This window comes from Lycorma delicatula, chromosome 8 (assembly GCF_047948215.1).
Source record: "Lycorma delicatula isolate Av1 chromosome 8, ASM4794821v1, whole genome shotgun sequence".
NCBI classification, from domain to species: domain Eukaryota; kingdom Metazoa; phylum Arthropoda; class Insecta; order Hemiptera; family Fulgoridae; genus Lycorma; species Lycorma delicatula.
The window spans coordinates 18,942,810-18,956,604 of NC_134462.1; the positions used below are offsets into that span (position 1 = coordinate 18,942,810).

Sequence of the window (13,795 nt, forward strand, 5' to 3'; positions counted from 1 at the left end):
ACAATATCGATTCGGTTTGAAGTGGTCGTTAGTCCTGTACAAAATACCTAAAACATTTGTAAGAAACAATTTTTGATATGACCAGTCCTTAAGGCAAGGGATGACCAAACTTTTGCTGAAATTGTGAGAACTGTCGAATGCTAAATATGAAGTTTTTCTAACTTTAAGGTGGATATTTTTTATCTCCTACTAGCACCGGTGTGCTGAAAGGGATTGTTTTGTATTTAAATAATTAAGTTATTAATTAAGAATATCCAATGTTAAGATTATTAAATTTCGCCACGGTGAAAGACATAAAATTATCGAATCATATATATGAATTTAAAGAACCCCGTGATTTGAACCAAGAAAATTATACTTTTTTTGGGAAATGATTCTACGGTAAAAGTAAGGAAAGAGCAATGTTAAAAAGGTAAAGAAATGCCGAGAAATCTGAATCTGTTTTTTGCTCTGTAGGTAATATAATTTTTTACTCACATTTTTTGAGCACTAGTAATGGTAAAATTATGACCTGAAAATTATGTAAATTTTAAATTGTATTCAGAACTGTATCCCTATTATTTTTTCACAAAAAAACATTCACGTAAAACTCAAAATTCAAGTTTAAAAAACGATTTTTTTTATTTATGTCAAATAAATATAAAAAATATTGCTTTCAAATAAAAATGTATTTCTCAAGTTAGTATTTTTAGGTTAAAAATTTTCTTAAATGCTTAAAAAATATTTTGCATAGTTTTATATATTAATTAATTTACCTAAGTTGTTGTACGCCAACACCTAGAAAAATTGTGGTTTTTTTGAAAAAATATTTTGAGTGTAGTGTGAAAAAGGTTTTAGTACTGTATTATATTCTAAGATAAAAAATTATAATAAAATTTTTCGGAAGCCTAAACTCAAAATTAAACGTATCCAGATTACTGTACATTACTTGTATGACTGTTCCTTAATTTTAGCATCACCTCCACAAATACTGTTTTTTTTTTTTTTTTTGGAAAAATAATTTATGTTTATTATTCTTAAGCTAAAAACAAACATGAATGAAATTATTTATTTTTCACAGTCTTTTAAAAATGTTATTTATATATTAATAAACCTGAGGAGAGACAGATATTAAACCGTAAAAGATAGCTGTATTTGAAACGGCAGTAAACATTTTTCCGCGAAGTATAAAGGCACGTTGAAAAACTTGTTGGAGAAAACAACTGTAACTCATTAAAGAAATATTTATAAAAATGTGCAAATACGTTAAATATCTTTCAGAACACTAAAAATTAAAGTAATAAAAAACAATCCTAATAACAAAAAAAAATAAAATATTTGGCAAAAAAAATTTACAATATCTAAACTTATGTTTCCTATTGCAAAGTTCTCCCGGGATTTTCACGACCTCCTCGTGAAAATAATGGAAATAAAAATATATAAAAACATATGTCCTAAAGTGCTAGTAACTCGCAAAAGTAAATCTTTCGCTCGTATTTCAGCTATCCCGATGAAATGAGGTCGTACTGAAATTGTTTAACGTCAATTAAGGGGCAAAATTAGTGATTTTCTCATGAGTTTTTATCTGAAAAATTGAATAAAAAAAATTCGAGTTTCAATACGAATTCGAAGCAATACGGGTTACTACTATATTTTTTCAGAAAAGTACTTATTTAATCAAACAAAAACCAAATTCTTCTTTGGTCATGAGAAACAATTTGCGCATATTGCCTTAGTGTTTAAATCATTCTGTGAAGTACATAAATATCGGGTACTGTGAACTGTGCTATACTAGCGAAGGTTTTCTCTGAAATATTCTCTGAGTTAAGTAAAGCGGGACTTATTTATATAAAAGGAATAGGCTGATATGGCATTCATTTTGGTGTGTGAATGGTAATGCTACAGCTGCTGCAATAGAAATACATTTTCCGAATCGCAGGATTCCAGATTCCAAAACAATTAGCGCGACTTTTCGCAATCATAGGTTCAGTACCTTGTATTCGTAACAACTACGACCGATCTGGCCAACCAGACGCTATTATTAATAAGCGGATCGGAGTTTTGTATTCGATGGTTTGGAGGAGCCTTAAACAAAAATGTTTTATTCGCGGACCGTCAGGAAACAGTCCGCGAATCTGTTACCGTGATGGCGTCAACAACTTCAAGTAAGTACTTAGAAGTAATGAAGATTTACTTAGAAGTAAATCCTCATGAAACGGTAGAAGGCAATTTTCAACACCGATTTAGCGTCAACGTATGGTTCGGCCTTCTTCACAATCAGCTACTTGGAACTCATATTACCTGGTCGCTTAAATTCTTCTAGAATATTGCTGCAGATGCTTGAAGATGTTCCTCTAGCCTGAATGGAGAGTGTATTCAACACGATGGCGCACCTCCCCATTTCTCTTGTGCCTTTTCAGTCACCAAAATCATCATTACCCTGAGAAATGAATGGTCGTGAAAGTCAACATTCCTTGCCACCATGATCGCCTAATCTAACAACTTTAGATTTTAGATCTTTGCGTCTGGATGATGAAAAATATAGTATATATAAAACAAAAATACATCCCAACAGTACAAAAGCGAGCCAAGAAATGTGTTGATAATGGCGGGCTCATTTTTGAACATTTATTAGAAATCTGTAAGAATAATGCACTTTGGTTTAACGTACCGTTTCTAAATAAAATGTTCAACCTGTCTTACAACATTTTGTTCAGAATTAAATTCTCTACAAGTTTTATTTAAAAGGTTTATATATTTATTACCCATCTAACAAAGTTATTGTACGTCAAATATTATAAAAGAGGTTCCCTTATTTTATCCTGCTTAGCCTCCGGGAATTATCGTCAGGTATTACTTCAGAGGATGACATGTATGAGTGTAAGTGAAGTGTAGTCTTGTAAGGTCACAGGTCAGCCACTTCTGAGATGTTTGTTTAATTGAAACTCAACCACCAAAGAACACCGGTATCCACAATCTAGTATTCAAATCCGTATAAAAGTAACTGCCTTACTAGGACTTGAACGCTGGAAATCTCTACTTCCAAAACAGCTGATTTGAGAAGACGGCGTTCACCACTAGACCCACCCGGTGGATTACTTGTTTCACCCGAGATTTCTAAAACATTACAGCAGATATGGTTCTGGATCTATCTATTCGAATTTTCACGTCAAAGACCAACAAAGTCACTAATTTTGTCCCTTAATTACCGTCCTAAAATTTCAGTACTTTATTTCCTCGGGGTAGCTCAAAAACCGAGCCAAATTTTTCACTAGCCACTCGTCGAGAAGCATTTTAAGGATATATTGTTATACTTGATTAATAGCAGTCAGTACAATGACATTGTGCCAACAGTACACTCCCAAGATGCAAAGACATCTGTGTATTTCGGTGTATATATACAAAAAAAGGTAGAAAAGAAAAACTTAAAAAGTAAAACTTCAAGATATATATAATAGTCATAGCCTTTATGTCATTAGTATAAGACTAGCATGACAGAGGCGTGCCATAGGCACGCCCTGCAGCTAGGTCTTCCTGGCGTGTGGCGTCTCGGAATGGGATTATTCAGTGTCCACAATTGATTACCTCTTGCGTAAAAATAATTTTTTTGAATGATGAAAATTGATATAACGAAAGTTAAATTAAAGATTTAATTCATTATTTTTTTTAAGAAAAACAATAAGAAATAAATAAATTATATGTAAAAAAAATTTAAACACCACTCTTAAAATAAACGCACTAAAAGGTAAAAAAATAATTTTAAGACGGTATCTCAAAATGGGCTTTTGACAAAAAGCTTTGATGGTGATACTTAAAATTATGTAAAAGTCAAACTTCAAATTAAAAATTCTATGTTTTTGCCAATATTTTCTTTTGAGTGTTTGCACCTCACTTTTTAGGCCATTAATCACCGCTTCAGAAAAATTTGGCAAAACATAAAATTTTTAATTTGAAGCTATATCAAAGCTTGTTGTCAAATCCATTCTGAGATACCATCCTAAAATTATTTTTTTACATTTTAGTGCGTTTAATTTAAGAATGGTGTTTAAAAATGTTTTGATATATTTTTTATTTTCTACTTTTTAGTCATCATAAGTTTATACACAACACCGTTTTCGAGAAATTTTCCGAATTTTTGTCCGAAAATTCGGATCCAGTTAAAAAGTACTCAATTTTCCCAGGTCAGGTGTACAAGTGTATACACTTGACCACCACGAGACATGTGCTAACGAATCGGGATTTTCCGCTAGTGATCGGTACATTCCGGTGCTAAGCTAATGGGGACCACATATACAATAAGCTAATGGGGCGCACACAGACACATATACAAACGACGTTTAGTAGGGTAGAATTTTGTAGTTCAAATATATCATCAATATAAAAAATATAATGGCCCAAAGAACACCAGTTATAAAATCATTTTCTATTAGGTAGATAATTTTGAAGCATCTGAGAGGTAAACCTGTGAGACCAAATACATATACGATAATGTAAATTAAATTTACAATTTTTCTTTTCAAAAGAGATAATTTAGCTTATGGTAAATTTAATACAAGGAGAATTAAGATAAGAACAGAAACGAAGAATAGAAAAAAGAAAAAGAACAGAAACGACGAATCGTAAAAAGAAAAACAGATATTTGGGTATTATGGTGACAAGAAAACTAAGTATGCAATGGGAATAAAAAAGGATAGAAATTGCAAATAAAGCCTTTAGTAAGAAGAGGAATTTACTATGTGGTAAAAGTCTAGACTTATAATAAAGGAGAGATTAGCCAAATGTTACATATGGATTTTCTTGTTTTATAAAAGTGAAACTTGAATGAGGAAGGGAGAAGTCTTAATCTGAAGCTTTAGAGATTTTTTTTGGGCGAAAAACTTTTTTTATACAAAAAAAAAAATACGGTAAAAAATTTTACAACAGTTTGGAGAAATGAAAACACCCGGTCAAAAACTTCTTTATTATTGCCCAGGATTTGAAAAAAATCCTGAGCAATTAAAATTTACGACGCAAGGCCGAAAAACATATGAAATCACGAGGATGTGGCGCACAGTCAAGCGGAACTTGCATCGTACGCATATCGGAGCATTTTCTGCTGATATCAGGTACTCCTGAGTAGCTCTCATGTATCCTATCCATAATCATTATCAGAGGACAAATTCTTCTCGACGAATTTTCCTGTGAGAGGAATCTCATGACAACATAGTATCTTTGACATGTCGAAGTTTGTTATATACTGTGGCAATCCAATCATCTTGCCACCTCGTGCGAAGTGTTTTACAATTTTTTTTAAAATCGGGTGTAGTAACAAGGGTAGTGAAGTATGGTTGATTACACGCATCTTTAGCAGCGGAATCTGAACGTTCATTACCAGGAATCCCCACGTTAATTAGAGATCCAACAGAAACTCACTTGTGTGTTGCGATGGTTCAATTCGGCGATTACATTGTAGATTTCGGGTTTTGAGGATTTTGAGATGTAGATATGGAGAAGGTTGGAGAAAGTAAAAGGAACGATTAAGTAGGAATGAGGAACTAATGAACAGGATTAGAGAAGGAAAAAAACTTACGCGGGAAATACAAAAAGGAAAAGGAAACCTGTTAGGACATGTGGTAGAGGAAGTGGAATCTTGACAATCTCAGTGGAAAGTGAAAGGAAGCGAGGAAGAAAGGATGAATATAAAAAATTGAAGGCGGAAAGTACAAAGGGGCAAAGGAACAAAAAGGAGGCTTGACAAAGGGGCTTCGGACAAAAATGGACGAAGACAGCGGTGGCATAAGGGAACCTGCCGCTGACAGAACACTCGTTGATGATGATGTTTAACTTTTGAAAAATTATTTAAAGATTTCCATACTTTATTACCACCTACTTAGACATATAGGCTTTGATGGGAATAAAATCCAGAAAAAAGATGAATTTTTTATTCTCTATTAAACAATTTTTCATGTCTGTGGATATTTGTTTATTAACCGCGAGGTCATACACGTTACCATTAAAAAATCCTATAACTAGAATGAGCCAGGTCGATTTGTATTATCTATGTTCCGGATTTGCCTGTAATATTATCTAATAATTTACCACAGTATATAGAAACAAATAGATAAATTTAAAGCGTGGTAAAATCATTACTAAAGTTTCGTTACGGTAATTACAAGTGTGCGCATTACACAGTTTTAAATTCTACTTACTACTGTAAAATTCGACATCCAGATATCCTTTCTCCATCACAAATCTATCCTGTATTGTCCTTGACTTAATATATATAATCGACCATTTTTATTATCTTCATTTATTATCCATTATATTACTACAATTATTATTACTGCATTAGTATTATTATCTGTATTTAACAGTAAATAAAAAAGCATAAATTATACCGATTGGTTAACAGCAAAACAGAAGGGCGCACAACTTTCTTAATTCATTCGGGGAAAGATACTTGTAATAATTTCAGCACACCGCATTTAAACAATACTATAAAAATTCCTTTCTATAATATAAAAGATTGAATATTCTAATATTTCTATAAACGATTATAATTCTTTCATAACTATTAAAAAATGTTATATTATTTCATAAACATACTGTACTAGTAGATATTAAAGAATGAAAGTAAATAATTGTAATTTTTGATACGAGATAAAATTTATGAACTGATTAAAATGTGGGTGTTAAAAATGTTAAATTATTTACTGTATTGTGTTACATACCGCAAAGATAAGTAACCTCAAAACTGATATTACGCAATGAAATTTGTTCTTTTGTTTTGTTTCGACCACAGCAATCACCTTCACCGTGAACTCTTATTTTTAATTAACTACTCGGGTTTCTTTTACTATATTTTTTTTAGCGTAAATAATAAAATTCTGGATTCTGTGAACAATAAATCATATTTTAATTTTAATTTATCAAATTGAGAAATTGGGTTACAGTTAAATTGGGTTAAAAAAAAAACTAAAGCAGAAAATTTTTTTTATCGTATTAGTAATATATACCCGGCATTGCTCGGGGTCATAATTTCTTCACAGTCCCATCCATTTCTCTTTCACAAAAATTGTCAGTAACTTTACACAACAAACATATTTTCATTCATTTATGTTGAATTTAACTTTCCAAATCTAGCCTTGTTTAAATGAAAATGCGAGGAGTTAAAATTTAATTTGATTGATTCAATAGGATATGATCATTAGCACGGTGGAAATCAGTAGCGTATGAAAAATGCAATGCCTCACCGGGAATCGAACCCGGGACCTCCGCACGAAATGCCGAGATGCTACCTACTCAGCCCCGGAAGTTGGCATTTTGAAATTTATTTTTAAATTTTTAATTTAATTTAAAAAATCCCTTTCGGCATGCCAGAAGGCGGTGGTAGATTTACTTAAGAAAAACTTCAAATTTACTCAATACGACAACGGTCGCATGTGAAAAATCACCGGTGCTAAGAAGGGGATAAAAATGATTTCTACCTTAAATTTAATCAAATTTACTCGATTCGACATTGGTCGCATGTGAAAAAAGTTTCACATGTTTAGCTACAAGCTCTCCATCTTCTTACAATTCTAGCAATAATTTGGTCATCCCTTGCCGTAAAGGTTGGTCATATCAAAAATTGTTTCAGACAAAAGTTTTAGGTAATGTTTAAAGGACTAACGACCACTTTAAACCGATTCGATGCTGTGCCTATTAAGGGAGTATGAATTTTTTTTTGAAACCCCATTTTTTCCACCCCCTGGGTCAATGGTTGGTGATATCAAAAGACTACTTAGATACGTTTTAGGTATTTATCCAAAGAATAGTAGGAGAACTTTTAAAACGAGTTCGATATTTCACTTAAGAAAGTTAGCCCTCCCATTCCACCCCATGCTTGGATTTTGCCCTCATTAACGAACTCGACCGAGATTTTGGGTCGTTATATATTTTATGTATCAATTTGAGAGTGATTGGCCCAAAATTACGGTAGTTATCGTGTCCATAAGAAATTGAAATATTTATATATATATATAACGTTTGACCTGACAGTGGTTTTGGAGTCTCGGGGTGTGAAACGTAATACAATACAATAGGTAGCTTTCTTATGAAATCTACCTAAAATATGTACAAATGTAATAAACATAAATTTGTTTGCAATTGTGATATACACAAATGTTTTTAACAACTAGGTACGCATCCTTAAACAGAGCTATAGATTAAACACAAATAGTCACGTACCACGGCCTAACAGGTAAATAAAATATTGCGCGGATGAAATAAGAAATTGCCCCAACATTAAAGTCCATATTAATTATGGTAAATACATGAAAATATTAAGAAATATTTTAATTTTAAATAAACAATCTTCTGTATTCTAAATAAATTTATGAGAATATTTATAAATAGTTATCCCAAGAGAATTTGTCATATAATATAAACGCGGAGAAATTTTACATTATGGGCAACAGAATTACTATTATTATCTTTAAATGGATTTCTATTCACGCCATTATCAATGATACATGAATAGTAGAATCAGAGTATAATATCCTTATCTATGTAAAGTTAAATGGTTACTCAATTTATCATCGATAATCTTTCAAGATTAAAATTAATAAATCTTATCAACTCATCTAGTTATTCTCTTAAGTTTAATTACATCTAGTTATTCTCTTAAGTTTAATTAAATTGTGAACATACTTTAAAATATTTAAACAAGTATCTCTACATTAATTATCTCAATGTCCCCTCTCATCGCTTTTTTGAGTCTTTTAGTGACGCCAAAGAAGAGACATCATCCACATTTCGGGTTATATGATATATATTTAATGGCTATATATATATATATATATATATATATATATGATATATATAAGTTTTAATGGCTAATTACCCCCACTCACTTCAATTCATTCGACTTATCTTCTATTCTACCTTATTCTTATTCTCTCTTTGGCTTCTATTTTTATTTTATTTTGTTCTCACACAAATTAATGCCTCATAGAATCCTTACGACTTTATCACTACTTACAAACTCCTGGTTCTTTATTTTAATATTAGTAGCACTAATAATATTTATTATTGATATTTTATGTTATATATAATTCTATCTTCATACTACCCCTACTGCCGTTTATTCTTGAGTAATACAGACATTAGCGGGTAAACTTTAATTTTAATTATTTGTTCATATTTAATATTCATTGCAAAATATTAATCGCCAACAATATTCATAGATTCTTTATTTATATTATATAGGTTTTATGCCAATAAAAATAAATTAAAGAATTAAAAAAAAACTGCTGCTGGGTGTTCCTAGCGTGTTATATGACAGAACCACCCACCTACATAAGTATTTGTCTTTATAGGAGTAAACAAACTTGGCATTACAAAAGAATAGCATTAAAATTTATGATATTGCAACATGCACCCTCCGCTGCTCATTCCCCCTATACAAAACCTATATTACATTTAACTATGTAAATGTATTTACAGCGGTGCATATGAAGTAAGTTTATAATACATAAAGTTATTATTTCTGTAATAAATCTTAATATTTTATGTACTGTGAATTGTACGAGTTAACTTAACATTTAACAAAGTTAATCATATAGTACAAACGTAAAACTATTGCTTCTGCAATGCATTATTATTAATAGGCCTTACTTGTATCTTGCAAGATGCCAAAGACAGGCAGGCGTACCTTCCTTCTATAATACACCGATATTAATAATAATAAGACATAAATGTTACTTTAAGATACCATAATAACAAATTCTTAGTTTTAAATACGACAGACCTATATTTTTATTGCATATTTATTATTTTTCCAGTTAAATTATTTAAATACCACATTCCCTAAATAAATAAAAACTCAGACGGTACATTGATACCTATTTGATTGAATTTCAGTAATAACTTCCTTAACATTTTCAAAATTTTATATACTAAAAATATTTATTTATTTAAATTGGAATACTGTTTGTTAAAAAAAGTACTAAAAAAAAATGTACATCGTAGAGGGGGGTCTACTGAAGACAGTTTACAGCCTATTCAATTTCTATTAAATCCCAGTGCATTGTAATTTCTTAATAAAAGTTTTTGTGTGGGACATTAATAAGTTAAAAACCCTAAAAGAGCTCTTCAATAACGCCCCCAGCTACCACTTTATCGTCTGGTTGTATAATTAATATGATTATTTAATTTACAGAAAAGTTACGGTTATTACAAATGTTTGTTATTTTTCATACGAAAAGATGTCAGCTTTTAAAGTTATCATCGTCAAAAGTAGAAATATTGGGACTAAAAAGCAATCAATTTGAATAAAAATTCAACTCTAATGTAATTAAACTTTAATTATATGGAATTTATCTTAATTTATATTTACCATTTTTAATATAGTCTCCTGTTACTCTGGTAAAACAATTTATATCGATAAGGTATAGTGTTACCGACTAAGACGACCAGTTTTCCCTTCTCAAGAGCACACAGTCAAATAAATAATTTAACAATAATTTTTGATAGTGTAATTGACAAAATTTAAATATTTGTTCATCTTATAACATCGAAAGAATTATGATTATTTTAATTGCTTAATATTCTAATAAAGAATTATTAAAAAAGAAGAAATTAAAATATCCTTTGCGAACACAATATTAATAACAAAACTTATGTGCAAAAGCTGTCATAAAATTAGTAACATTAAATTTATAAAACAAAAAATAGAACTTTATTTTGATCTTGTCACGATGATGATAATAACACAAACCAAAGAAGAAAGAAAGTAAAGTAAAATAAGAAAAAGAAGGTGAAGAAGAAGAACAAGAACAAGAAGAATTAGTATATTATGAAGAAAAAGAAGAAAGACATGGGAAACACCGTTAGAAAAGTGGGCAAACAGTTGAAGCGTGCTCAGAACCCCGAGGTCTCTATCATCGTAAATGAACTTTGACCCCGGAACTGAAGAAATCTTTTCAATCCTTAACCCATTCATTAATTACTTAAATTAATTATGATTTGCTGTTTTTTTTTATTTTTTTTTTATTTTTAATTTTAGTTTTTCAACAGAACCGGAAAGATTTAATTTTGTTGTTGTTGTTGCAATTATAATTATAATTTTTCTTTATATTTTATATTATTTTTAAATTCTTTCTTAAAATACGATTTAAAAATAATTAAAATTTTATCATTTATTTAAAATTTAATTTCATTATTTAAAGTCAGGTTAAAATAAAAAGTATTGCATGTAACAATTTATTCATAAATTACAAATAATTTCTGCGTAATTTAAGGAAAAATTATTTTAACTGTTTTTTTTAAAAAAAAAAAAGGTTCTTAATTTGACGTTAATACATTAGAGGAACGTATGAAGATCATGGCACAAATAGGGTTTAGTAAATCTTCATATTAACTGATAAATTAGTTCATCTTAAGAAAAAAAAATGTACGTATGTATGTCGCACTGAATTTGGCGTTGTATATCACGGTTAATCTTACCGATTTTCTTCAAATCAGGCTCATTTTGTTCTATTGCTCCGACTCTCTTTGGATTAAATATTTTTCAAATTTTATATTCAAAAAGGTTTTTTGTAAATTTTTTTCGTATTTCAATTTATTTATTTACAGAAAATTTACTTAAATTTCTTAATCTTCATCTATATGTGAATATTTATAGAAAAAGTTATTTTAACTTATTTAAAATTTATTTCCCCAGTTCTAAAAAATATATATTCCGTTATTCAGTTTTAAGGGCTATTATAATAAAGCTTTGATACATAAATTATATTCTGAACCCAAAATGAGAAAACATTTTTATCATTACTTTTATATAAATTTTTTACTTTCATTTTTCAATATAACTAAAAGATTCTCTCAAACTTTTTTTCTTTTTTAGGGAGGAATTCCGTATAAATGTTTCCTAAATTTTGCCCCCAAATTAAGAAAGCTGTTAAAACGTTTTTTATTTTAAATTTGAGAATTTTGTTGCTTAAATCTTATTTTGGTAGTCAATATACTCAATAAAAAAACATCCCTGATAACGTGAGACTCCCAACTTTTAAAAAATTCGGAAAAAAGTTTTAGTTTGTTCGATCCCAATCATTATATAAATAATTTTGGTGAATGACTTTTTAGGCTTTTTTTTTACAAATTTGTATAATTTTACTTGTAGTTTTTGATTTTCAGAGTACAACGACGCACTACATATATCAGATTAACGAGTAGACCCTACACGAACAAGCGCAAATTAAAAATACTTGCATTTGAGATAAAAAATTGAGATTAAATTGATCGTAACTTGAAAACGGCTCAACTAATCTTCATCAAATTTTCACATGCACAATTTCAGATATACTAATATGGTATTTTCGTACTCCTCATACCTCAAAACGCAAAGAAAATTCAATTTCACTTCGCCATTCCACCGTGTGACCGAAAGTAATACCGTACTTTTCTTAGAAAAGTCGGTAAAATCCCTCATTTATGACTTCATTTTGAAATGAAATAATGTTCATTTAATTATAATTATTATTGTTTGATAAAACAATTATTATTTAGATATAAAGCCAGAAGAGGGTAAATGAATTTCATAAATACATCATACTCAGAAATTTTTTAACCGTGATTTTATTATTTTTAAAAACCTTAGACCTCAAAACATCGAGAAGTATAAAATGCTAGACGACGATTATAAAAGAAAATCTGTCAGTTCATCCGGCTAGATGGTAGGCCATACCTACAAGATAACAAGGTTAAAAGGACCATAACCTTGCTTAATTTAGTCGAATATAAATTATCGAAATATAAATTATCTGCAGAGTATATATTAAAAGTTTGAAAGTTATACGAGTAGAATAGTAAAAAAAAAGAAAAAAATTTGCTATACTATTATAAATATGTATGTGTGTAAATAGTAAAGCAAGCAGTAAGTAACTTACCTGTACAGTACTCTCGAATGGTTGCAGTAGTTGTTCAGCAGGTATTAAAAATTCAGCAGTAAATTTACTAAGGTCACCTCTGAACTCGCATATTAGTAAATCACGCGCTTGCCTCAATAATACGGCTCTAGTACGATTATAATTTGGGTAAAATCGACTCAAATGTTTATCAACAAGACCTCCCATATCAAGTTTTTCCTGTAAAAAAATAATTAATGAAAATAAAAAAAAAATGCAGTAGACTATAATTATGTACCTTAAAAAAATAAAATAAAATGATTATTAAATAATTATTTTATATCTTTTAAAACATGAGGGGGGAAAAATAGTAATAATAATGGAAACCTTTAAACCAAAACCCAAATTAGTATAAAATTTAACATTCGTGGCAATTTTTTACAAATTATTTAGATTTTTATTATTTTAATAACACTACTTATAAGACTTCCAAAATGAATACAGGATTTACTCGATAATTTAAACTACCAAATAATTTCTGTGGAAACAACATTATCCTTTACTAACAATATATTTTATATGTGTTTAAATTTTCATATGAATTAATTCATTATTAGTTAATTCACTTCGTACAAAGAAAAGAACCAATTTTCCCATCATAGCTGTAGCTGCTATAACAGCATATATCTCTACAGCTGTAGAAAACAAATATTGAAAACATTAATTTAATAATAATTAGATAAACTAACATCGACGTAAAATCTCAAATATATTACATAAAAAAGTGAAGTAGATAATGTGTTATGGGAGTTGAAAAATGGAATTAAGATTTAGGGATCGGAAAATAGATTAAACTTGCATCGATACTACATAATATAGTATGGAGTAATATAAACGGATGCTCTTTCACTATCGGAAGTAGAAAGGAATAAAAAAAGGAAGGAAACTAGTGA

General features: G+C 29.6%; 1 protein-coding gene across 3 annotated transcripts in view; it reads right to left on the minus strand.

Moving 5' to 3' along the window:
- The window catches only part of LOC142329226 (puratrophin-1-like), a 1,606,956-nt gene that overhangs the window by 1,162,016 nt on the left and 431,145 nt on the right, over positions 1 to 13,795 (minus strand). For all 3 annotated transcript variants that reach the window (XM_075373630.1, XM_075373632.1, XM_075373631.1), the window contains exon 3: positions 12,885 to 13,082. In XM_075373630.1, coding sequence (XP_075229745.1) covers positions 12,885 to 13,082 — 198 coding nt within the window. The remainder of the gene's footprint in view (positions 1 to 12,884; positions 13,083 to 13,795) is intronic.